General features: G+C 43.1%; 2 protein-coding genes across 7 annotated transcripts in view; both read right to left on the bottom strand.

Moving 5' to 3' along the window:
- Positions 1–27,419, bottom strand: part of DENND1A (DENN domain containing 1A) — a 493,467-nt gene that overhangs the window by 161,895 nt on the left and 304,153 nt on the right. For all 5 annotated transcript variants that reach the window (XM_060014177.1, XM_060014178.1, XM_060014173.1 and 2 more), the window contains one exon: positions 20,644–20,745. In XM_060014177.1, the coding sequence (XP_059870160.1) occupies positions 20,644–20,745 (102 nt within the window). The remainder of the gene's footprint in view (positions 1–20,643; positions 20,746–27,419) is intronic.
- LOC132426518 (mitochondrial fission regulator 1-like) lies at positions 8,964–9,912 on the bottom strand. Of its 2 annotated transcripts, XM_060013309.1 has the most exons (2): positions 9,459–9,912; positions 9,162–9,388 (listed from the first exon to the last, which is right to left on the bottom strand). In XM_060013309.1, the coding sequence occupies exons 1-2, from the start codon at positions 9,910–9,912 to the stop codon at positions 9,222–9,224; spliced, it is 621 nt and encodes a 206-aa protein (XP_059869292.1). In that variant the 3' UTR covers positions 9,162–9,221. The 2 variants fall into 2 exon arrangements, with proteins under 2 accessions (XP_059869291.1, XP_059869292.1); XM_060013308.1 differs by having other exon boundaries at positions 8,964–9,912.

Raw genomic sequence — 27,419 nt, 5'->3', positions numbered from 1 at the left:
GATCACAAATGAATGAAGAAGTAGCCGAGATTCCAAGCATTAATTACCCAGAGTAAAACGATTCAAGTTAAATCTTTGTTACGACAAATATTAAACCCAGCTGTGTTTATGTAGCAGTTGTGAAAAAGAAGGAAAAAAAGAAATCCGTGTATAATATCTGTGAGCTCTGCCAGTTAATTGAATTCGCTGGCAGCACTTCCTCTATCAGGAGCCAAACATCCTCAAGGATAAAATGTAGCTTTTAAACAGACCTGGGGAAAACGGAATCAAGAAATTTCAACCAATAAAACACAACTCTTAACTGGTATAAAAGTAAAGTAAAATTCAGTAATGAAAGGAAGGAAGTCTCTTAAACATTTACTGCATTCCAGAGCTTGGAGTTGCGGTTTATTGCTGAGGTCTCTTCTGATGTCCCACAGTGCTTCTGCTCCAGCATCTTTAATGAAGCCCCATAAACTCCCATAAAATACTCAATTGTTGACAAATCCTACACACACACACTCAGGGCAAGGCACACTGGATCACGATGCTCCTTTCCTTCCTACATGAAATTTAGAAGTCACGGAGTGGACACTGTCATGGAGAGTGGTCCAACACAGAAGAGAGACCTACAGACAATCCCCTGAAGCATGAGGGACGAATGACTGGATAATGGTGACAGGTGATACTGACACGAATTCTCTTCAGCAAACTGTCCCCTGACCCAAGTCCAATATCAGATTTGGGGTGGGGAGAGCTTGGCTAGATTCTAGGAACCAGAGAAGCAACAAGAGGTTGGGTCCAACATTCCACCCTTAGTCTAGTCATTACCTGACCTAACTACCTTAGTTGATTCCCCACTGCCCAAACTATGAAGTCCAGACTTGTTTTTATGACAGAAGACCATTTCCCATCTGGTCCTTCCCACCTACTTCTTTGGTCTCATCTTTTGTCCCTCCCAAACACACACCCTGTGCTCCAGCTGGACTAAACTATTATTCCCTGCCCAAACGCATCATACTTTTGTTCACACCTCCAGCCTCAATGCATTCCATTCCCGCTCCCAGCATGCTCATCTCTCCTTTTCCAGGAACAGTGACTGTTTCTTGTACATCTTTATGTTCCTATGGTCCAACACACTGAGCACACCTCCAGAAAACGTTGGCTGGATAAATAATCTCCAATCCTGAACTGGCTACTGATCTGCCCTTTGGGGACACTCTGAATGGTTCCTGTGGATGGAAACAAAGCTGCTGGTATAAGTGGGTAGGAGAGCGGCAAGAGATGTGCCAGGAGAGGCAAGCAGAGACTAGATTATAAAAGGCCATATTATGGAGCTTGAATTTTACTCAGAAGAAAATGAGGAACCATTAAAGGGTTTTAAGTTGAACAGTGACATTCATGTTCCAGATTATGCCTTCATTTACAGCAACAGAGAATGGTCTGGGATTGGAGAAGTGGGGGCAATACTGGCAGCCCAGCCTTCTGTTACCTCTTTTACTAACCAGCCAGTGACCTCACTGGGAATAAGGTGCATGTCTTAATCATCTCTGCATCCATTATACCCAATACAAAGCCTGACACATAGTAGGTGCTCAGAGAATGCCTGTTTTGGTTTCTTTTCTCTTTTCTGGCTTTACTGAGGTCTAATTGACAAATAAAATTATACATATTTGAAGTGCACAAGGTGATGATTTGATAAATGTATATATTTTGAAATAATCATCACAATTAAGTTAATTAACATATTCATCACTTCACATAGTTACTTTTTCTTTGTATGTGATAAGGACACTTAAGATCTACTCTCTTAGCAAATTTCAAGTATGCAATAGAGTATTACTAACGACAGTCACCATAATGTACATTAGATCCTTGGAACTTATTCATGTTATAGTTTGTAACCTTTGACCAACATTTCCCCATAGGAAATACCTGTTGAATGAATAAACATTCTATTAGAGAATACTAACGATACATGTTTTACCGGTGGCAGAAGGATCAATTCCACAAGGATACTAAGTCTACAAGGTCTATACACATAAAGAGTTACATAAGATACTCAAGACAATCAGAGCCCACCCATCTCCCCACTCGGCATTTTTCTTCCTATTGGGATTTTAAGAATGGGTTTTTTGCAAGGTCTACTATTAGTTCAGACATTTCCCGGGCCAGACTACTAAGCCAGACAGCCTGTGATGTCTGCTCCCTTGCTTCTGGGATTAAATGCATTGTTGACTTACAAGGTAGGATGGCACACCAGCATCTAGGAGGCCCTGTAGCAGCATCTCTAGGGTCTGAAGTTTCCGGGCCTTTGGAAAAAACATGGCATAGAGAAGCTCCAGCCAACAAAGCTGTTAGCAATGGCATAACAAAGCAAGGCTATCTCTGAGCAGACTGCTCTCTCTCCAACCAGCATTCTAAGTGGGGGTACTCCAGAGAAGAGGCAGCAAGCAGACCCCGGGCTTATTTGTTTTTTTTTTTTTTTCTGCGGTACACGGGCCTCTCACTGTTGTGGCCTCTCCCGTTGCGGAGCACAGGCTCCAGACGCGCAGGCTCAGCGGCCATGGCTCACGGGCCCAGCCGCTCCGCGGCATGTGGGATCTTCCCGGACCGGGGCACGAACCCATGTCCCCTGCATCGGCAGGCGGACTCTCAACCACTGTGCCACCAGGGAAGCCCTAGACTCCGGGCTTATTTGAATCTGGGCCCTCCAGAACCAAAGTTTTGCCTTTGGACTCCCACAGACAGTCACCTACATGGTATAGCCCAATTTTAATGTGATTTGAACCAGTCCTGAGGTCACAATTAAACAAGATGCTGTCATTCACTCAGTGAAAATTTACTGAGTACATGCTATATATTTAACTCTGGGGCAGATACAAACGTAAAGAAGGAAGAATTTTTAGTCCCTACCCTAGAGGGGTTGGAAGAGAGGACATAAGAAGCCAAAAATAATTCCGATATAACATGACGAGTGCTGTAACAGAAGGGTGTGCCATGTGCTTTGAGAATACAAAAGATAGAGCAATCAACTACTGAGGGAGGGTCAAGGAAGACTTTACTCTAGAAAGACCAGAAAACTGATTGGAGTTAGAAGAGACTGAAGACAGGAATGTAATTAGGAAGCCATTGTCCATTTTCCAGTTTCACAGCACAGAAGAGAAGTACAGGGTCCAAGTGACTGCTGGGCCTAACACAGGTGACTGGGATAGCTACACATGCATATAGTTTCCACCAAAAAAAAATTATATGAATTTTAAACAATTTTTCAAGAGTAAGTGTTAACTTTCATGTTACTGATAAAAGTGAAAACTGGTATAATCTTTTGGGGGAGGTGGTGGTATTTAAAAGTATGTATCAAAAGCCTTAAATTTTTATATAAATTTTTATATGATTCAAAAATTCTACTTCTAGCAATTCATGGAATTCAAGTAAGTGATATAGAGATTTAGTTACAAATATGTCCATCATACTGCTGTTTAAAAGAATGCAAGGGCTTCCCTGGTGGCGCAGTGGTTGAGAGTCTGCCTGTCAATGCAGGGGACACAGGTTTGTGCCCTGGTCCGGGAGGATCCCACATGCCGCGGAGCGGCTGGGCCTGTGAGCCATGGCCGCTGAGCCTACGTGTCCGGAGCCTGTGCTCCGCAACGGGAGAGGCTGCAACAGTGAGAGGCCCGTGTACCGCAAAAAAAAAAAAAAAAAAAAAAAAAAAAGCAAAACTTGAGGGACTTCCCTCGTGGCTCAGTGGTTAAGAATCTACCTGCTAATGCAGGGGACATGGGTTCGAGCCCTGGTCTGGGAAGATCCCACATGCCGCAGAGCAACTAAGCCCGGTGCGCCACAACTACTGAGCCTGCGTTCTGGAGCCTGTGAGCTACAACTACTGAAGCCCACGTGCCTAGAGCTGTGCTCCGCAACAAGAGAAGCCACTGCAATGAGAAGCCCGCACACCGCAACGAAGAGTAGCCCCTGCTCGCTGCAACTAGAGAAAGTCCGTGCGCAGCAACGAAGACCCAACACAGCCAAAAACAAATAAATAAATAAATTTATTTTTAAAAAAAAGAACACAAAACTTGAAATTATCAGGCCAAATATATTATGGTGTATATCCATACAATGAAATGGTAGTTCACACATTAAAAGGTATGAATTTTAATGATTAAAATGGTCACAATGTATCAAGTTTTCCTTTTTTTTTTTACTGTGTTGCACAGTAATGAATGTATTATATTTTGTAAACCAGTATTATATGTATATTACGTATATTTAAGAGTTTCATGAATTGATGCTTACCCATATTATTTGAGATATACTCTGATATTCCTTGTTCAACTCCATTAAAAAAAAAAAGCTTGCTGTGAGCCACTAAGTTGATTTTATGGTTTCACTAATGGGTGACTACTTGCAATTTGAAGAAATCCATTTTTAGGGTGTAAAATAAAATCCCAATGGCATTTAGTAATCATGACCAAAGAGTCAAAATGCTTGGCACTCAATTTACCCAGTAAATTGTAGCTGTAACGTACACTGAATTTCTCCTGTCTCTTTTAAAAAGGGAACTCTGATCTTTGCAGATCTTTGCTTTTCCAGTTACTTGTACAAAGTAAAGAGTCAAATGTTGAATAAATGAGTTTTCCAAGATCTAGAGTTCAAAGCAGATTGCATATTTGATCATTCTTTCATTCATTCACTCATTCCACAAACACTCATTGAATGCCCCAGTGAGTCATGCATTGTGCCAGGGCTGTGTTCACAACCATGTAAAGCCCAAATGCTTAGGAGGGGAAAGAGTTATTATATAGTACATGGTATAAAAGAAGTATGGGAAAAATGTTATGAAATCCCAGTGCCGAGCTGTGGAAGCATCACAGAAGTGACATTTGAGGAGTGCCCTATAGAGCAAATAGGTTTAGCCAAGTAGAGAAGGAACGGTATCCTCACCAGAGGGAATAGCATGGAAAGAAGCATAGAGATGTGAAAGAGCATGAGGCCTTGGGGAATAGGATCACTCTCCTAGTGGGTGGGAAACGGGGTATGAGTACTGAAGTGATGCAAGATGAGGCTGAGAGGTTGCCTGGGGTCAGCGTCCAGCTTGTGAAGAAGATTGGATGCAGCATAGCAGGACTGGAAACTACTCTGGCCTGGGGCACTGCAGGTGCTCTGTAAACAGTATCTTTCTTCCCTTGCCTTCTCCCCCTTCTCACACCAAGGAAGACTGCTCAAGATGGTTTCTCTCTCTTCACATGCTTAGAAACCTCTTGGATATCCCTCAAAAATTCCACCAAGGAAGAACAAGAAGTTTAAGTGATTTAAAACGCATCATTAAGTCATTTGTGATCTTTTTATCCAAAGAATATGGAGAAGAAAGAGAAACTACAGTCCTGAAGACATACAAACCATAAAGCCAAAAGCCAAGATTCAAGTGTTTCAGGAGAGAGGAGGAAAGATGAGTTTTCCATCATAAAACTAGTAATAATCATATCACAGAAAATTTAGAAAATGAGAGAAAAAAATGTTAACTCATAACTTTACTATCCTAATATACCACTGTTGACAATTGGGAAGTTCTTTTAAAACTCTTACTTCTGAGTATCTGGCTGTTTTTCTTAATTGTAGTCATGGTAGATATATCATTCAATATTCTGCTTTTTCCACTGAACTGTATCCTTAGCATTTCCTGTGTTGCCCACATTCTTCATAGCAATCATTTTTAGTGACTGTATGGTACACTCCATTGAATGGCAGTGGAATAGATCACCTTAAACACTCCCCTTAATTTTGGATATTAAGGTTGTTCCCAACTTCAGTTAACATAAACAGTGCTATTTGGTTAGGTGGCTTTCTCCATTTAGAAGGATTTGCCAGAAAAAAACCCTTAAAGGTAGAATTATTGAGTCAAAAGGTAATACGTATTTTAATGTCCTATTACATATATCACCACATAAGAAAGCCTGATTTAGAAGAGCATTGATCAGGTTACAGAAAGCACGAAGTAAAAGAAAGGAGAGTGTAAGCAGATGGTAAAGGTCTCCGCATATACGTGCATACACAGAAACCTGTGAGTTTCAGGCCAAAGAATATTAGAAAGGGCCCCGACTGAGCTCTGGGAAATCAGTGATGAGGTGTGGTATGTTCACCTCACTGGAAGCCTGGAAGCGTCTGAGCTCTCTTTTGCCAAGCTTTTAAAAAGCTCTACAAATTTTATCCGTTGGCTAAACAGTGTATACTTAACACTCTTGAAGGAACAAGAGATGTTCTTTAAATTTTAAGAGAGAAACAGATGAAGAGTGCTTGGTTAAATGGCTGCGGAGGGAGGGACATTATGTTTCTGTTCAAAGCATCCACATGGGCTTGAGATAAACACCAGCAACGAAAACCCGATGCAGCCAAAAATAAATAAATAATAAATTTATTTAAAAAAAAAAGAAGTCTGTAAACAGGCCTTTATACCAATAAAAGATGGACTATTCTTGCCATATTCCTTTCCCCAAATCCATAGCTAGGGAACAATACAATATTGTCAGTGAAAGCAGTACATTTGGCAAGTTTCATGGAACCCAGCAAAGTACAACAGTATTAACCTTGCCAACTCTCTCTCTTTTTTTTTTAATGGTACAAAAAGCTAACTAAGATTACAAAATTTAAGACTAAATTGTCTAGGTAACTAGTAGAAAGCCAGAGCCACCCTGCCTCCAAAGTTACCCCTTAACCCATGTTCATAAATCATGTGAAAATCAGCAGAGCTGCTCTGAAAGCTAATCAATATTAGAACTTCCTTTGTAAAATTAATTTCCAAGTCCTCTTCCTTTTGAAAATTTACTTTATGAAGTCATAACTAATATACAATAGAATGCATATATTTAAAAAGTACAGTTCAATGAGTTTTGACAAATATATACATCTGTGTAACCATCACCACAATCAAGAAATAGAACACTTCCTTCACCTCAGAATGTTCCTTCCTGCCCTTTTCAATCAGTTCCTGCCTTCTCCATCCCAGGCCGAGGCAACCACTGGCCTGCTTTCACCCACTATAGAGTAGTTTTCTCTCTTTTAGATTTTAAATACATGAAATCATATAGTACATTCTCATGTGTCTGGCTTTTTTTGCTCAGTGTAATATACTCAAGATTCATCCATGTTGTTTTGTGTATCACAAGTATGTTACAATGAATAATGACTCATGTAGTAAAAAGTAGGGATAAAATATAGTGTTTCTCCATCTATCAGCTGATGGACATTAGGATTATTACCAGGTATTGTTTACTGTGAATAAAGCTGCTATAAACACTTGTGTACAAACCTGTTTGGATATATATTTTCATTTCTCTTGAATAAATACCCAGGAGTGGGGTTATTGGGTTATATTGCTGGTGTACATTTAACTTCAGAGAAAACTGCCCAACTGTTTTCCAAAGTGGTTGTTCTGTTTTATGCTCCCAATACCAGTGATGAAAGTTTCAGATCAGTTGTTCCACATCCTTCCTAACACTTGTTATTGTCAGTCTTTAAAAAAAATTTTTTTAAGTCAGGTATGACTTACATATAGTAAAATTTACCACTTTTGGTGGCTAGTTTTATGAATTTTGAAAGATGCACATAGCCATGTAACCATCCCCACAATCAAGATACAGAACAGCTCCGTCACCCCAAATGCCCTCACACCCCTTGACAGTCAGCTGCTCCTCCCAGCCCTTCTCCGGACAACCGCTCATCCGAGTTCTCGCTCAACAGTTTTGCCTATTCCAAAACGTCAAATAAATGGATTATTTCACTTAGCATAATGTGAGATTCATCCATTTTGTTGGATAGATCAGTACTTAGTTTCTTTTGATTGCCAAGCAGTATTCCATTTTACAGGCACACCACTGTCCCTCACCAGTTGAAGGACATCTGGAATGTTTCCAGTTTTTGGCAATTATGAACAAAGCTGTTAAAAACATTCACGTCCATGCGTCTGTGTGTACATAAGTTTTCATCTTCTTGCGTGTATACCTAAGACTGAAATTACTTGGTCACAGAGTAAACATTTGTTTAAGATACTCATTTATAAGAAATGCAGTCTTTTTACTTTAGCCATACCAGTGGGTATATAGCAGTACCTTCCTTGTGGTATCAATTTACACCCTCATGGAACATCTTTCCCTGTGCTTACTGGCTATTGTTTTTCTTTTTTCTCTCCAAATCCGTCCTTTAATGTCAGGTAGTGCTTCAACCTAAACACACACAGGATACATACCGTAGAGAAAACGGACCTGAGGGCATCCGAGTCATGGACGGTGTGGTAGGTAAAAACCTTGGCCCAATGCAAAGGAGCAGTCAAGGGCCTGGAAGACGGATGGTACTCTCTTTCCCCTCTCCATTTCTCTTTCCTACTGGGCTTAAACTCAAGTTTGTGGAAGAGAAAGAGCTTTCAATTAGTGGAACCAATGAGGCCCCAGGGCCTTGGAAGGTAGATTTGGTTGTACAGTATTACAAAATATATTTAAGAAAAAAACAGCCCAGGCCTCCCAGCAGCCCAAGTGTCAGCTGGTCCAGTGGCCCGACCTCTACATGTAGGTGTTGGACCGGGAAGGGGGAGGGAGTGATTGCTGGGCACTGGTGTCAGCTCATGATGGAGCAGCATAAGATCTTCCCTGCTCTGTGAACGTGCACATAAACATAGCCCCCTGCCCTCAGCCCTGCTCTGCTGCAAGGAAGCCACTCAGAGTAAGTGACAGCTGGGCACAAAGTGTTCAGTAAGACCAGTTATGGGGTCTAGTGCAGTGAAGTCAGTCATTCATTTAGGACCTATTTTCACACAGGGGCAAGGAAAAACCAGAAACTTCTATCTCACCCTTTAAACTGGGACATTCCAACCTATACAATTACCTGTAACGTGTCTCAGCTCAAAACAGGCCTTAGCTTCTGCTAAGGTTTGAAGTATGGAAAACATACAGTGCAGCTCTTCTCTTGGTCTAAGCTCTAGCTTTCGGCAAGACTGTTGCAGAAGATTTCTAATTGAGAGGCAGAAGCATCTGCGGTGAGGAAGGCAGCTATTGAAGGAATTCCAGGAGCCTGAGGCTGAGTTTGCAGAGCTGAGTGCTATCAATTTCCTTTTCTACTGGTATCTTCTTCCTTCAGAGCAAACTTCCTCCTTAGGACCTCAGAGGTAAGCATGGCAGGGTCTTCCTCCTTCAATAAACTCCAGTTCAGGTCTTGGCTCTGCTTCACTCGGTGGAAGTCCTTTAGGATATCCATCATATCTGCAAAGCTGCTGGCCTTGGACAGAGAGACGCAGTCATCTTCTTCAGACGGGCTGCAGGTAGCTTTGTGTTCTGGTTTGCAACATTCAGGGCTGGCAGAACAAAGCAGGGGGACTGATGGAAGCTCAGGGACCTGTACCTTGGTCTCCTTGGTGATGTCACTAATGACAAAGGAAGTTGTAGAGTAGAATGAAGATCCAAAACAAGGTAAGGGAGAAGAGACATTTGAACTTCCTGCATCAGCTGACACCATTTTAGCAATCTGGCTGCTCAGGTGGCTCAGCTCATCCTGCAGCTCTTTGGTGCAGCCAAGGGCTGGCAGGGCTGGCTTCTTCAAGGCCAGAAGCCTCTCCTCCGACCCACGCAGTTTGGGCACTGAGGCATTGCGCTGAATGACGATCAGAGGGCTGGGCTTGCAGGTGTGCCTCAGGGGGCGTGTATCACTCCTGACCAGGACATAAGTCTCCTCTACATCTGCAGGAATCCAGACGATGTCAGCCAGAGTAGGGACTGGCAGTACATGCCTCAGACACAGGTCAGAGATGTTGGGCAGGGTCTCAAAGGATGCCCGGGGACATGGCTTCAGGGGCAGGTCGGTCCCGATTCTTCTCACTATACTTTGAGCAGCCCCACGCGGCTTGTTTTGCCAGATTGGGATGGTCACATTGGCCTCCATTCCTGACATTTCAACTGGCTCCTGCACTTGAAGCACAAGGCAGCCACAGGGCAGCTCTGGAGGCTTGGAATGGCAGGAGGCGTGAAGCCTTCATATCAGGCCATTTTAAGAAACACCAGACTTATCTTCCTCAGGGCCCCTCCTGCCACAGCCTTATTGGCCATTTGAATATCTTTTATTGTTGAGTGACTCTTCAAGTCTTTTGCCTACTTTTTAATTGGGCTGCTGTCTTATTATTCAGTTTAAGGGTTCTTTATATATTCTGGGGAAAAAGTCCTTTTGCAGATATAAGTATCAAGAATATTTTCTCTCAGTCTGTGGCTTGCCCCTTCATTTGTAAAATGGTGACTTTTTTTTTTTTGGCTGCATTGGGTATTCGTTGCTGTGCGCGGACTTTCTCTAGTTGCGGTGAGTGGGGGCTACTCTCTGTTGCGGTGTGTGGGCTTCATTGCAGCGGCTTCTCTTCTGGCGGAGCACAGGCTCTAGGTGCGCGAGCTTCAGTAGTTGTGGCACATGGGCTCAGTAGTTGTGGCTTGAGGGCTCTAGAGCTTAGGCTCAGTAGTTGTGGTGCATGCGCTTAGTTGCTCCGTGGCATGTGGGATCTTCCAGGACCAGGGATCGAACCCACGCCCCCTGCATTGACAGGCAGATTCTTAACCACTGCGCCACCAGGTAAGTCCCTGTGTTTTATGTCTTAACTAAGAAAACTATGCTTACCTTAAGTTCATGAAGATTTTCTCCTATCTTTTCTTCTATTCATTTTATAGTTTTTGCCTCTAAGTTTAGGTCTATAATCCATTTTGGGCTAATATTTGAAAGAGGTAAAAGTCAACACTCATTTTTTTTCCATATAGATATCCAGTTCTTCCAGTAGCATTTGTTGAAGAAAACTATCCTTCCTCAATTGAATTACTTTGGCATGTTTGTTGAAGATCAATTAACCATTTATGTGTGGGCCTAATTCTGAACTATTTATTCTGTTCTATTGAACTCTATGTTTACCTACAATGTTGATCTACATTTACTGTAACTTTACTGGAAGCCTTAAAAGTAGGTAATACAAGTCCTACAACTTTGTTCTTTTTCAACATTGTTTTGGCTATTCTAGATCTTTCGCATATTCATGTGCATGTTAGAATCAGCTCAAGTTGTTTTTTTTTTTAAGCCATCTGGAATTTGGGCTGGGATTATATTGAATCTATAGATCAATTTAGGAAAAATTAACATCTTAAAAATATTGAGTCTTCCAATCCAAAAAGTGGAGTATCTCTCCATTTGTTTAGGTCTTTTAAATTATTTTCTGAGAAATGTTTTATAGCTTTCAGTATACAAATCTTGCACATATTTTGTTAAATGTATTCCTAAGTATTCTGTGTTTTGTATGCTATTTAAAATAGTACTTTAAAATATTTCATTTTTCAATTGCTCATTACTAGTATATAGAAGTACATTTGGTTTTTATATGCTAACCTTATCCTGTACCTTTGCTAAATTTGTTTATGAGACCCCGTTTGGATTTTCCATATACATGATCATGTTGTCTGAATAAAGACAATTTTTCTTCCTTCTTTCTAACCTTTAGGGCTTTTATTTCTTTTCCTTGTCTTAGTGAGTGGTTAGAACCTCCAGTACAATGCTGAATAGAAATGGGAAGAGCTAACATCCTTTTTTTGTTCTCGTTCTCAAGGGGAAAGCATTCAGTCTTTCACCACAAAGTATGTTGGCTCTAAGTTCTTCCTAGATGCTCTTTATCACTATGAGGATACCTAGGTTTGCTAAGAGCTTTTATCAAGGACAGATGTTGAATTTTTCCTAAAATACTTTTTTGGCTTATGTTTCGATATAGTTTTCCTTTTTTAGTCTGTTGATATGGTAAATTACACTGATTTATTTTCAAATATTTAACCAATCTGTACACATTTGATCATGATGTATTATCCTTTTTATATTGCTGGATTCAATTTGCTAATATTTTGTTAAAGGTTTTTACATCTATATTTATTAGGTATATTGATCAATATTTTTTTTTCTTGTAAATTCTTTGTTTGATTTTCATGTCAGGGTAATGCTGACCTCATAAAATAAGGTGGAAGGTGTTCCTTTCCTCTCTATTTTCTGAAAAAGTTAGTGTAAGATGTATCCTAAAATATATGATAGAACTAATCCGTGAAGCTATCTGGGCCTGGAGTTTTCTTTGTGGGAAAGTTTTAATTAATTACAAATTCAAATTTCTTTAATAGAAACAGTACTATTTTTCAACTTTCTATTCCTTCTTCAGTCACTTTATGTTAACTGTGTATTTCAAGGCATTTGTTCATTTCATCCAATTTGTCAAAATTATAGGCATCAAATTGTTACTAATACTCCCTTAATTCCTTTTTTCTGTTTCTCTTTTTCAAAAAATATACATTTTGGAATATTCTTAGATTCACAGAAAAGTTGCAAAGATAGTAGAGAGAGTGCCCAGATACTCCTCAACGCAGTTTCAGTTTCCCATACCTTACATTACCATGGTGCATTTGTCAAAACTAAGAAACTGACATTGGTACATTATTATTAACTAAACTCCAAACTTTATTGTGATTTCATCAGTTTTTCCATTAATGCGTCTTTTCTATCCTAGAATTCAACCCAGAATTCCAATTTAAAAAAAAAAATTTTGGGGGGGGGGCTGCACTGCGCGGCATGCGGTATCTTAGTTCCCCGACCAGGAATTGAATCCGTGCTCCCTGCAGTGGAAGCACCGAGTCTTAACCACTGGACCGCCAATGAAGTCCCTGACCTTGATAGTTTTGAGAAGTACTGGTCAGGTATTTGATAGAATGTCCCTCAATTTGAGTTTATCTGAAGGTTTTGTCATGATTTTACTGGGTTTCTGGAAAGAATAACACAAAAGTGACATATCCTCCTCATCACGTCATATCAAGTTTACAGTGATATTCACATGACATCACTTGGTTAAGGTAGTTTCTGCCATTTCTCCACTAAAGTTACTCTTTTTCCCTTTATATACACTAGTTTTGGAAGTGAGTCACTAAGTCCAGCCCACACTCAAGTGTGTGTGTGGTGTGTGTGTGTGTGTGTGTGTGTGTGTGTGTGTGTGTGTGTGTGTGGTGCGGGCACAGAGATTAAGCTCCTTCTCCTAGACAGGACAATATCTACAGATATTAATTTGAAATTCTTTTATAAGGAAGATTTGTCTCTTCTCCCCTACCAATTCTCTTCATTAGTGTTTGTATGGTATATCTTCTCTACCCTTTTACTTTTCATCTGACTCTTTAAAGTGGAATTCTTGTAGACAGCATATAATTGGGTCTTACTTTTAAAATATAATTTAATAATCTCCAATAAGTGGAGTATTTAGACCACGTACATTTAATGTAATAATCACTATAGTTGGGTAAATCTATCATCTTGCTAACTTTTCTATTTGTTCCATCTGTGTTTGGTTCCTTTACCCTTCCCGCCTCCAAAATCTTTTGGATCTTCAATATTGGTTTATTAGCTATATACCACTTTCTTTTTCCTTAGTGGTCTTCTAAGGTTTACAATATACATTTTTTTAAATTTTATTTATTTATTTTTGGCTGCGTTGGGTCTTCATTGCTGTGCACGGGCTTTCTCTAGTTGTGTCGAGCGGGGGCTGTTCTTCGTTGCAGTGTGCAGGCTTCTCACTGTGGTGGCTTCTCTTGTTGCAGAGCACAGGCTCTAGGTGCGCAGGCTCAGTAGTTGTGGCTCATGGGCTCTAGAGCACAGGCTCAGTAGTTGTGGCACACAGGCTTAGTTGCTCTGTGGCATGTGGTATCTTCCCAGACCAGGGCTCGAACCTGTGTCCCCTGCATTGGCAGGCGGATTCTTAACCACTGTGACACGAGGGAAATCCTACAATATACATTTTTAACTTAATAGTCTACTTTCAAATAATATTATAACAGTTTACATATAATTTAAGAACCTTAAAACAGTATACTTCCATTCTCCCCGTGCTTTGTCCTACTGTTGTCATACATTTTACTTCTACGTACAGCACATAATACACTGATATTATTTACTTTAAATACTCATTTATCTTTTATTTTTTTGCGGTACGCGGGCCTCTCACTGTTGTGGCCTCTTCCGTCGGGGAGCACAGGCTCCAGGCACGCAGGCTCAGCGGCCATGGCTCACGGGCCCAGCCGCTCCATGGCATGTGGGATCTTCCCTGACCGGGGCACGAACCCGTGTCCCCTGCATCGGCAGGCGGACTCTCAACCACCGCGCCACGAGGGAAGCCCTTGCCTTTATTTTTGAAGGATATTTTCACTGGATATAGATTTCGAGGTTGAAGAAAATTTTCCTTCATTACTTTAAAAATGTCATTCCATTATCTTCTGGTTCATGTTGTTTCTTACAAGAAGTCTTCCGTAATCACTTTTTTCTTTTACATAATGTGTCTTTCTTCTTTAGCTAATTTTAAACTTTTCTTCGTATCACTTGTTTTGAGTAATTATCATGATGCACCTTTGTGTGGTTTTGTTTGCGTCTATTATGCTCGAGGTTCATTCAGCTTCCTGGAACTGAGTTGATTGTTTTCATCAAAACTGAAGAAAAATTGTCTATAATCTCATTAAACATTTTTTCTGTCTCTCTCCACCCTCCTCTCCTTCTAGGATTCTACTTACATGTATGTTAGTCCTCTTGATATTGTGCTATGGGTCCTCGAGGTTCTGTCAACCTTTTTCAGTCTTTTTCCTTTCTATGCTTCATAATGGATAGTTTTTATTGCTATGTCTTCGAGTTCATTGATCATTTGTGCTGTAGTGTCTAATATCCTTTTAATCCTATCAGTGAAATTTTCATTCCAGGTATTATATCTTTCACCTCTAGATATTCCCTTTCATTCATTCTTTTTATAGCTTCCATTTCTCCCCTCATTTAGTTCAAGTCTTCCTTTAAATTCAAGAGCATACTTATAACTTTTATAATGTCTATCTTAAGGTTCTCATCTGCTAATTCCATCATATCGTCATTTTTTAATTTGTTTCTGTTAACTAATTTTTCTCTTGGTTACGGGTTACATTTTTCCTGATTCTCAACATGTCTAGTATTTTTTTTAACATCTTTATTAGAGTATAATTGCTTTACGATGGTGTGTTAGTTTCTAGTTTATAACAAAGTGAGTCAGTTATACATATGTCTCCATATCTCTTCCCTATTGCATCTCCCTCCCTCCCACCCTCCCTATCCCACCCCTCTAGGTGGTCACAAAGCACTGAACTGATCTCCCGCTGCTATGCAGCTGCTTCCCACTAGCTAGCTACTTTATGTTTGGTAGTGTATATATGTCCATGCCACTCTCTCACTTTGTCACAGCTTACCCTTCCCCTTCCCCTTCCCCGTATCTTCCGGTCCATTCTCTAGTAGGTCTGCATCTTTATTCCCGTCTTGCCCCTAGGTTTTTCTGACCTTTTTTTTTTAGATTCCATATATATGTGTTAGCATACGGTATTTGTTTTTCTCTTTCTGACTTACTTCACTCTGTATGACAGTCTCTAGGTCCATCCACCTCACTACAAATAACTCAGTTTCATTCTTTTTTACGGCTGAGTAATATTCTGTTGTATATATGTGCCACATCTTCTTTATCCATTCATCTGTTGATGGACACTTAGGTTGCTTCCATGTCCTGGCTATTGTAAATAGAGCTGCAATGAACATTTTGGTACATGACTCTTTTTGAATTATGGTTTTCTCAGGGTATACGCCCAGTAGTGGGGTTGCTGGGTCGTATGGTAGTTCTATTTTTAATTTTTTAAGGAACCTCCATACTGTTCTCCATAGTGGCTATATCAATTTACATTCCCACCTGTCTAGTATTTTTTTTGATAGGATGCTAGATATTGTGAACGTTACATTGTTGGGTATCAGATTTTGTTGTCTTTTTTAAAAGAGGGTTGAAGTTTACTTTGACAGGTTAATTTTCCTGTATATCAGATTGATCCTGATAAGGCTTAAAAAGAAATGGTTTTGTTTAAAAGTTTTTACTGAAGTTTAACATACATACATAAAAGTACACATATCATTTGTGTACAGCTTGATAAATTCTTGCCCACGTACTTGGCACTCAGATCAAAAGCCAGCACGTTACCAGTATCACAGAAGATCTGTCTTGTGTTCCTCAAGGCTTGATTTTAAGCTGTGTTAGGGCAGGGCTAAAATCATCTTTACCCTAGAGCTAATTTAGACTACTACACCAAGGCATGGCCTCTGTGGGTCTCTAACGACTGCCTGAGTGATCAACAAGATCTTACTCTGGCCGGCTGGAGCTTGAATGGCTCCTACTCTTAGGAGCTCCCCTCTATACACGGGCAGATCAGCCTACAGAAGGTTAGTGAAGGGGACTCAATTCAGATTTTTGCTGAGTAGCTCCCTCCTATCTGGTACTCTGACCCACAAATTTAAACCACCTCTCCCTCAAACTCAGATCTCTACCCCCTTGATTCAGCAAGATGGTGTGCTTTGCTGGGGAGTCCCCTCTGGCAACAGGGTCCAGAAAATGCCTCAAGGCAGAAAGCCAGGGGGATCACAGGCCTCTTCTCAATTGCTTCCTTTCTCTCAGGGATTATATTCCTGCACTGCTTGTTGTCCAATACGTGAAAACAGCTGTTTTCATATTTGCCCAGAGTTTTATTTGTAAATGGAGGGAGGAGAAATTCAGTTCCAATTATTCCATCATGGCTAGAAACAGAACAAAGGCCTCTTTTAATAAAATTTCCAGCATGGATGCCATGTTTTGCAACATTTCATCTACCAAAATAACCCAATCCACATGTCCCTTCCATCCTTCCATCTATCTATTCAGTGGCTGCTACATCCCTCGGAAACAAAGATGAATAAAACTTGATTCCTGCCCTCAAAGAACTCACAATTAAAAGAGAAAGCCAGAAATGTGTAATAAATTATACCGCTGGATGGTAAGTATAATTTTATAAGCAGTATAAGGGTTTGAGAGGACAAAAAGAAAGGTACGGTCAAATCTACTTGGAGAGGTCAGGGAAGGTTTTTACAGACTTAGGTTTAGCCTAAGTTTTGAAAAATGAGTTTCATTTTTCATTAGTGATTGACAGATGGGGTAGGACATTTGGGACAAAAGAAACTGTATGCAAAGTATAAAGTCATGAAACAACATGTAAGCTTGGGAGAACTACTAATTCCAAACACCTATAACATAGGGTTTGAAGCAGGGACAGGAAAGAGCTAAAGTTATGGGAAAAAAATGGGAGGATCCTATCATAAAGGAGGGCCCTGCATGCCATGCTAACCATCATTTGCATCCGTAATTCATCATCATTGACTACCACCTACAGAGCTCAGAGGATAACTGCTTTATACATATTATATTCATTACATTTAATTCACACAACCATATATTATAAGGAAACTAAGGCTCAGAGAGCTTACATAATTTTGCCCAAGATCACATGATTAGTAAGTGAAGAAGCCAGAATTTAAACAAAGGTCTGATTCCAAAGCCAACAAAAGAAACTTGCCTCTAATCTGTAGGCACTGGGAAGTTATAGAAGGATGCTTTTGTCTTCAGAACTTGTTTTTTGTTTTTAAAATTATATTCACTGATGAAATGGTTTTCAGTAGGAAGAAATAAAGTTAAATTTATGTTTTGGAAAGGGCTCTCTAGTACATGAGGAAGAAGGGCTGGACTCTGAAGAACCAGTTCAGAGGCTGAGGGAAACAGTACAGGAGAGAAATAAGAGCTTGGACTAGGTGGTGTTTAGGAGGGATGGAGACAAGGATTTGGGAAAGTTTAAGAAGCAGAATCTGTCAGATGCAGTAAACAAGTAGCTTTGGCAAAAGGGGAGATTGTGAGGTCAACTGTGGACATGCTGATACGCTGAAAGGACCTGGTTCTGTACCACGAGCAGAGGATGCAAAGGTGTACCGGACAAAATTTCCCCTCTCAAGGACTTGACAGCTCATGTAGCCTCGATGAAGGCAAGCACCTTTCAACACTAGATGGGGTGGACATCATCAGCGCCCCGTGCTTCAGCCCCAACAGACACTGGCTCTGCTGCCACAGGCCCAGCATCCAGATCTGGGACTTGAAGGGCAAGGTCATTGTAGATGAACTGAAGCAACGAGTTATCAGTACCAGCAGCAAGGCACGGCTGCCCCAGTGTGACTCTCTGGCTTCGTCTGCTGTTGGCCAGACTCTGTTTGCTGGCTACACGGACAATCTGGAACGAGTGTGGTAGGCGACCATAGACACCCACTAGAGATATATGGCAGAGCTTTAAAAATAAAAGACTGGTTTTCTGAGTTAAAAAAAAAAATCAAATCTATGAATTCCACTGAAACACAGTAAGTACTATATGGACCATATTCCCTCCTCACTACTATCTTGGAATCTTTGATGAGTCTAAAGCCCCATTCTGGAAACAACTGCTGTGGAACATTCTCACCCTCCACAAACCAGCTTGCAAATGGGAGGTCCTTTTCATGTGGGCTGAGAACTGTTAGGACATGGAGGGAACCAACTGTCCTCTAACTCTGGCTGTAATTATTGACAATGATTTTTATTAAGAACAAATGCAGCACCATTTATCAAACACTGACAAGTGAGCACGGTGTCAAGCACCTGATGAACACCCCCATCTCACTTACCTGCCACAACGATCTAATGACAGGCCTAGCAGTCCTCTTTTGAGGATGGGAAACTGAAGCTCAGAGAGGGAAAATAACTTGCTCAAGTTTCCTTGGTTCCCTGAGGCCACCTCACTGATCACCTGAAAGGCATCTTGGAATGCGCCATCTGCAGGAAGCCTTCAGTGCCCTCTCCCTGGACTCCTCTGAGCCTGATTCCTATTTTCTTTGTGGCCCCTGTTACGCTATACCCTGAGATATATGTGATTCACAGGTCTGTTTCCCCCACTGGAATATGCTATTTGAAGGAAGGGACTAGATCTGCTTCATCTTTGCTATTTGATGCCCAGCCCTGGCTCAGAGCACTGCATATGGGATAGTCAGTCCACTCCATGGTTTCTGAGCCATCAGTCACTCATCTTGGGCTGCCTGGGGCCCCTGGCCATTCCTTGTACTTCAAATACCCCAGGCTCACTTGCCACATTTATTCAGCACTTACAAGGTCCATACCTAAGACACCCATGACTTAAAAGGAGAACTTTTCCACTGAAAGGGAACCGGAATAGAAAGCTCAAATTCCTTGGACCAAAAAGAACTCAAATTACAGCCCAGAGGCCCTGAGACACCAACCACGTACCCTGTCCTGACATGATCAACAGCAAACCTCATAGGGTCTGGCACTTGTATTTTTCCTACGCTGTCATCTCTCTCTGCCTCAGAGTGGGACCGTGTACACGGACTGGAGACAACGCGGGCTGGGTGTCATCCAGACTAGGCTCCGATCGCAGCTCTGCCCCCACCAGCCGTATGATCTGTGGCAAGACACGTGCTCCCTGAGGTTCTTTTCTCCCTCACCTACTCCATGGGGCTAGGATGCCAACTGAGTGAGACCCCGAATGCAGAAGGCACCTAGGGGGCGGCGGGGCTCGGGGGTCTGTGGAGTGACAGAGCTGGGTTCACTTCTTGGCTCCCCCTCTTTTTAGCTCTGTGAGGTAAAGTGAGGATAAGAGAAATACCTTCCTCAGAGTTGTGTGAAGAGTAAATGGGAAGTCAGTGATGAGTGTTTAACACACAGAAGTCAATGAATTGTAGCCACTGTTTAATTACGGCACAAAGGACACATTCTTACAGAACACAAAGGACCCCCCAAAATCTCACAGTGAGTTAAGAGCAGAGGAGTCTGAAACCCTGCTGCAAACCATTCACCAACAAGCGGCAATCTCCCCCAGACAGCTAACCCCCAAGTGCCACTGGGACTCCTGGCGGTAATGCAGCGGCAGTGGCCACCTGCCACCACGCAAGCCCAGCCGCGCATCAGCACACACGGCCAGGAACACCCACTCCTTCCAGTCTGTAAGCCAGTGTGACTTTACAGACTTTCTCACAAGCAGAGTTTTGGAGGCCAAACCACAAACATCAGAACTGTACTTCCCAGGGAGCCCCGACCCTCCTCATCCGTATGAACAATGGGGGAGGCTGGGTCTACTTCGAACAGCCACCCACAAGGCAGCTCTGGGTGGCAACATGAGACAGGTGTGTGGTCAGATGTCAGTGTGGCAAATGTGGCAGCCAGTTGCTTTTCGCTAAATAGGCCCACCTTCTGTCTAGACCTGAGGTAACTAAGAAAGATCTAGGGCGCGTGGAGCCACATGCAGAGCGCTGGCAGTAGACACCCCGCTGCGTGGGGACAGCTGCGTTTGACGATGGCACAGGAAAAAAAACGTAGGTCTGAAGTGCTCCAAATTGCTCACACTGAAGCCCTTCCACCCGCCTTCAGTGGGGTTACCCCGGGAGGCTGTCCTGCTCTCTGGACACGGCAATGGCAATGAGGATGGCAAGACCCCCAGGCTCCACAGAAAGAGGGGCCGTCTAGACCCTGGGGTCACTTCAGATGAGGGTTATGAGAGCAAAACAAGACTAAAAAAATGAACCACCTCCCAACTTCCTTCACTGAGACAAAGGTTCCAGAGGTAACAGAAACCAACCGCAGTTCTTAGGCTACAGGAAAACCACAGCTGTATCCATCCCTTCTCCTCCCCAAAGGCATGTTCACGTCCACTGCATGAGCTCCCGGGAGTCAGAACTCAAGGGCTCATTACCCACCACGTCATTCGGGAGGCTCTGGAGGTCATCAAAGGGGGTTTCCAGGGTGTTGGTGTCCACATTCAGAATCACGACATCATCCAGGGCCATGTTTCTGACTTTCTGCAAGTAAGAAAAAAATCCAGAAGAGAAAATCATTGAAGCCCCACGAAGACACAGGCATTTCTCTGGCTTTCTCTGGGAAAGGGGAGTAGGGAAGAAAAGTGACATTTGACAAAGGTATACTCCGTGGCAGGCTCAATGCCAGGCAGTTCACATGTGTGAGGCCATTTAACTGTGACAAAAACTCTGTGAGCTTGTATGGTCATCCCCAAGTCCCAGGAGTGGAAAGGGTTTCAGAGACTAAGTTAACATGCCCTAGGTCACACAGCTAGGGGGAGAGATCTTTACACCCCAACATGATTTATTTTCCTATATTTTCAAATTAAAAAAGAAGAAGAAGAAGAAGAAGCTGAAGTCTAAACCTCTGGTTCCAGGAACTCTGATATACAGCTAGGGTCTTATGACAGCCCCATTCAACCCATCCCCTCTCATTTACCAAAGACTACTTGCCCATCTCTGTCGGCTCTTGGCATTTTGGGGTATGGAATACGTTGTACAGCCTAGTGTTAACACATTAACATTTCTCTTTAACATTAAGTAGAAAGGTCACACTTTCAAACTGGTTCCATTTTCCATAGAAATCCAGCTAGTGAATCATGGCTCCGAGGCTCTGGCTATAACTCGTTATTCTACTGGTACAGTAGTAGGAAGGGTAAGGGAGACTTGTGCCTACTAGGTGCTCGTGTTTGGTGAGAGGATGAAAGTACAGTATGGAGAAAAGAAGAGCCCACCATCTGGGAGCAACTGTCCATCGTCTGTAGAAGTATAAGACTGTATGTAAGCTAGTTTTCAATCACACTGTTTACCCACCGCTAGAATCCATCTCTACTTCCCTCCTGCCTACCTACCACTTCCAATCTCATTCAATCCTCTTACCCCATCATATATCAAAGCTCATTTCTTTAGAGTCTAGAACCTTCATTTTGTCCTGATTAAGCAGAAAGACCCATTTGCTAATGCCCTGGAAATGGACAACAATTAAAGTGTAGTAGATGCCTACTAGTGCTTGCTCTATGTTTTACTTACTAATTCTCATTTAATTCTTATCAAATCCTGCAAAGTGCACACTATTACCTTCATGTTAGGTAACTTGAGGAAAATGAGGTTCAGAGAGGTGAGGTGAGTGGCAGAGGTAACGCAGCACCGGCCACCTCCACAGCTCATATTCTTGCACTGCACCTCAACCTCTTCGTCATCAGATACCCCCAGTGAAACTGACCTCTGCCATCCTTGTTGCTCTGAGCCCTAGCACCCCTTTGCCTGCCTGCCTCCCCCTGCTGGCCCCAGGAGCCCCCTCCCTCAGGGGCTCATCAGTTTGGTTCAGCACTGCATAATAACCAGCACCCAACAAAATGATTGGCACGGGCTTCCCTGGTGGCGCAGTGGTTGAGAGTCCGCCTGCCCATGCAGGGGACACGGGTTCGTGTCCTGGTCCGGGAAGATCCCACATGCCGCGGAGCGGCTGGGCCCATGAGCCATGGCCGCTGAGCCTGCGCGTCCGGAGCCTGTGCTCCGCAACGGGAGAAGCCACAACAGTGAGAGGCCCGCGTACCACAAAAAAAAAAGAAAAAATGATTGGCACTTGGTAAGGGCTCATTAATATCGGTTGATGTTTGTTGTCTCAAATCCCAGCCTCTAGGACAGAATTTTCGTACCTAAGTAAACATTTTGAGATTCTTCCCAGCAGGAGGGTTGGAACCATGCTGGTCAGAAGCCTCCCAGGGTTGAAATAACACTCCCAGAGGGCAGGATCCTGGAACCCTTCGGCTCAACAAGACCAGGAGCCTCAAATTTCTTCTGCTGTTGACTTTTCCAGCGGCTAGTCAGTCCACAAACCTATCAATCAATTCATACATTTACTAAATGCTTCCTGTGGGCTGAGAGCCGCAGGGGAGGGACAGCTTTGCCTACTTAGAAGTTTATTCTTTCCTCCAAACCCCAAAACTGATATTAACTGACTGCTTTATTCACAGGGTAAAAAGCTATCAGCAAACAGCATTGATAACTAGTGTTTCACAAAGCACAATCCCATTTTACAGGTGACAACATTAAGCCTCATGGTGAATTGTCCAGGGCTCCTTAGCTGCCTCACTTTGCAGTCCGACAGGTTAAATACTTCGCAGTGCACGAGCAGGAAGTTACAAAACAGCCTCAACAAGAACCTTTTTCACTTACATCACACTTCAGAGCTCTCAAAGTACTTTCACACAGATTCTTTCATTTTCAACAGCAGCTGGAGGTGAGGGATCACCATTTCAGAGACGAAAAACTGAGGCTCAGAGAGGTGAAGTGGCTTGCCCAAGGTTATGTGGCTACTAACTGGCCTCTTCATCTGTAAAATCGAGAAGATAGCTGTGACTGCTCACCCCACCCCAGCCCTCTTCCCCGGGGCTGCTGTGCGAATCAGAGGCGGTGTGTGCACAGCACTGGGCACACAGTAGGCCTCACAGTCGCTATTATTATTGCTTTTATAATATACACGTCACCCACGGCCAGTCTGGAAACTGTAGCGGCAGTGGCCTAAGGGCAAAAATCCTCTGGCCCCTCTTGGTAACTGCTGGGCTCTCACTTCAAAGGCTGAGACTGGCGCTGGACACGGAATCGGAGAAGGGGCCACGAGGGGCTCCGGAACTCAGCCGGTGACTCCAGGCCTTGAGGACTGAGCTGAGGGTCGCTGCACCTCACAATCGCCAGTTTTGCCTCATCTGACCTCCAAAGAGCTCCAGAGAGCCCCAAACAGATGGGGGCAAGGGGCCCGGCCATTGGAGAGAAGCCTCGGTCTGAAAGGCCCAGAGACAGGGCTGTTGATTCTGGACCAGAATTGGGTGTTGTTTCTGCGTTCCCAGTGGGGGCCCAGTGACACAGACCAGCCCTTGTGGGCTCTCCACGGCTGGGCTGGAATGGGCTTTTGATTTCTTCCCACTCCTGGTTGGAGGACTTGCTGCTTAAGCTGTGTGGAGTGTTTACTTTTTGAACAATGGCAGCAGGCTGAAGAAGAGGAAAAAACCTGGCTCTTTCTTCTGACTTAGCAGGCCAGGGTCCCCTTAGTAACCAAAATGCCCGTGCACCAGGCTCCAGGAGGAGCTGGGTCGGCACAGTTTCCTCTCATAGGACAATGCTGCCCTCCCGGTGGTAAGGCTTCTTCCAAAGGGGCTGGCGGGGACTCAAGGGCCTTCCTGAAGCTCATGTTCCCAAGGAAAGAATCGGAGGCCAGCTTGGCCGGATGGTGCCCTATCCCTGAAAGGCTCAAGGAAACAAGAGGAATGAAGAAAGGCAAAAAACAAAACAAAGCCCCTCAAACTGGGGGATGGAGTGGGCGGTGCTGATGGAGAAGGAAACTGGGCCATTACTGGGTGACCGCATTTAACCCTGACCATGCTATGAGGGAGGTATCACCAGCTCTGTGGTAAGGAGGAGGCTCAGAGAGGTCAAAGAAACTGGTCCAAATCACACAGCTAGGGAGTGGCAGAGTTGACTTCTGAACCCAGTCTGACTCTTCTGAAGATGTCCTCAAACCCGTTGCTCAGACTTCAGAACAAGTATCTACGTAGGGCATGCAACTACACCAGCACCCTGAGGGCTTGCTTTCTCTCACGCAAAATGACACGTCTTTTGTATCATAAAAATTACATATGTAAAAAAAAATGGGAAAGACAAAAAAGTTCAAAGAAGAAAACTGTGGTTATCCTAATCCCTCTACCTGGAGATAATGTTTTGGTGTATTTCCTTCCACAACCCTCTGCCCCAATCCCTACTATTTAAAACACAGCTGAAACAATTTGTAATGTTTCTTTCTGATTTTCTCATTTATTACAATATAAGCAATATTTCACTTCATTAAAAGCTTTGTAAAGATCATTGCTAATTGCTACAAAATGTTCCACTTCATAGAAACAAACCCAATTAAGCCCCTTTTGTTGGCTATTTCCAGTTTTTCAGAAATTATTATAAATAATGTTGTTGTGAAATCTGTAGGCATAAAGCCTTGTGCTTTAGCATGGTTTCCTAGAAGTGGAATTTCCTTTCCACTTCTTAAAGAAATGTCCCTCTCAAATCCGACTTTGAGAGAGATATCTTTACTTCCAATTATTTTAAAGTCATTTTATCCACAGCTTGTGTTTCCTACTCTAAGTGAAGAAAAATCAGCAAAGACACGAGCAGATGTCAAAATAGTCCTCCAAAAACCCTACCCAATTAAAACACTTACTAGTACCGCAGCACACCGAGACAGCTCTCCGGTAGCTCGTCCCACCAACACATTCCCTCTCTTTTTAGTTACAACATATGCCAAAGCTCCTGCCAGCTGCAAACCCTCCCCCCACCAGACTCTATAGGCTTTTTCTCAGAATGAAAAAAAAAAAAAAATGATACTGACATGCACACCGGCTTTCCAAATGGCATTTCTTACACAGAGAAACACACAAAAATGGCATCTTCCCATAAATATTATTAATCAAAAATGTCTTTCCCTTTATACTTTGTCACGGACAGACTTAGTCTGACCTCTGCCTTTCGGGACAAGAAAGGGGAAAATCAGAATATGGGAGGTGGTCAGGGCGGCTGAATGGATACAGGCTCAATCTCATAAATTCTCCAGGTTTTCATCTGTAAAATGGGGATCACGATAGTACCCACCTCATAGAGTTGTCGTGAGGATTAGATAAGTGAATGTACGTAGAAGAGTTAGCAAGACTGCCAGGACATCCATAAGAGGCGTTCAACCAACAGCGGCTCTCTTGCCCGTCCGTCCCGTCTCCCTCAATGTTTCTCGGAACCTCAGTGGAGCCTGGCTAACCTTACCCCAAAGGGCCCGAGGGAGCAGAAAGTTTGCCTTTCCCCATGGTAGCCTATGGTTTACTCCCACAACCAGAAAAATACATCAATCTAGAGTCATTAATACAGGCATTTGACTCCTTCCCTGGTCTGTGGGTTTTTTGGGGCCACCAAGACAGATCTCTGTATTCTCAGCTCCTACCTCAAGATTTGGCCCACAGCAGGCAATTTATGAATGAATGCATGAATGAACGACAGGAAGTAGAGCCTAGAGAGGAAGCCCACAGGATCCGGAAGCCAGTCCGTCTGAGTTCTCACTTAGCTCCGCCACTCACCAGCTGTGTAAACTTGGGTATTTCACTTCATTTCTCTGTGCCTCAGTTTTCTCCTCTGTATACAGTGCTTACACCTCATGCGTGTGAAGAGGATTACATGGGTTAACATTTTTAAATCATGTAGACTAGTGATTGGCACATGAGAAGCTCAAGATAAAATAAAATTTAAACAAAAATGAATGGGGCTTCCCTGGTGGCACAGTGGTTAAAAATCTGCCTGCCAATGCAGGGGACACGGGTTCAAGCCCTGGTCCGGGAAGATCCCACATGCTGCGGAGCACCTAAGCCCGTGCGCCACAGCTACTGAGCCTACGCTCTAGAGCCCGCGAGTCACAACTACTGAAGCCCACTCGCCTAGAGCCCGTGCTCCGCAACAAGAGAAGCCACCACAATGAGAAGCCCGCGCACCGCAACGAAGAGTAGCTCCCACTCGCCGCAACTAGAGAAAGCCCGTGTGCAGCGACGAAGACCCAATGCAGCCATAAATAAAATAAATTTATTTTAAAAAACCCCAAAACACTGCAACAAAATATTTTTTTAAAAAAAAGGATGGGGCTTCCCTGGTGGCGCAGTGGTTGAGAGTCCACCTGCCGATGCAGGGGACATGGGTTTGTGCCCCAGTCTGGGAAGATCCCACATGCCGTGGAGTGGCTGGGCTCGTGAGCCATGGCCGCTGAGCCTGCGCGTCTGGAGCCTGTGCTCCGCAACGGGAGAGGCCACAACAGTGAGAGGCCCGCATACCGCAAAAAAAAAAAAAAAAAAAAAAAAAGAATGGTCTTTTGAGGGTGATGGAAATATTCTATATCATTATTGGTAATGGTTTCATGAATGTATAAAACTCAGAATTCATTGAATCGTACACTTTAAATGGATGGTTTGCTGTGTATAAATTACAGCACAATGAGTTGATAAACATATTAGCGTTATGTCCAGAACACAGAATAAAGTCATAACAGACAGCGAAAAATAACAACGCATGAATGATGGTGACCAAATGCCACACGACAAGGTAATTCTGCCCTGAACCATCACCAATGTAAATTCTGATTTGCAGCTGTGTTTGGCTCCCTGCTTCCTTCCTTTTTTGTCTAGCCTAAGGTTTTTTAAACTTTTTTTCTACTCATACCCTTCTAGGATAAATATAGAATCCAATGCCCATGATATACATCCCTATGTAAAAGTGGGGTCCACTTGAGGATCACTATGCCTTCGGTGTATCTTCTCGAGTCAAGAAGATTCTACTGAACCTTACTTTCTAAAGTTGGTTGTATGAAAACAATGGGTCCCCTCAACTCCTGTGCTAAAATATAAAGTATCAGCTGTACCTTTTCAAACCACACCAGTCCTCTGCACAGATGGGGCTCACCCTGCCTATCTAGGGAGGGGATTGGGCAGCTAGTGACAAAAGACAGGATTTAGAAACAGGTCATAAAATGAAGAGCAAGGACTCGTGCTGGTGATGCAATCCAGGGGATCCAAAGAATGGTCAGAAGCATGTGCTGTCTCCCTGGCTGAGGAAGCCGGGGGCTGGAGGTGAAGGAAAGAAGCTGGTGCTGGACCTTGAGG

The sequence above is a fragment of the Delphinus delphis genome, chromosome 6 (genome assembly GCF_949987515.2).
Source record: "Delphinus delphis chromosome 6, mDelDel1.2, whole genome shotgun sequence".
Classification (NCBI taxonomy): domain Eukaryota; kingdom Metazoa; phylum Chordata; class Mammalia; order Artiodactyla; family Delphinidae; genus Delphinus; species Delphinus delphis.
This window is presented reverse-complemented; position numbering and strand designations above follow the sequence as displayed.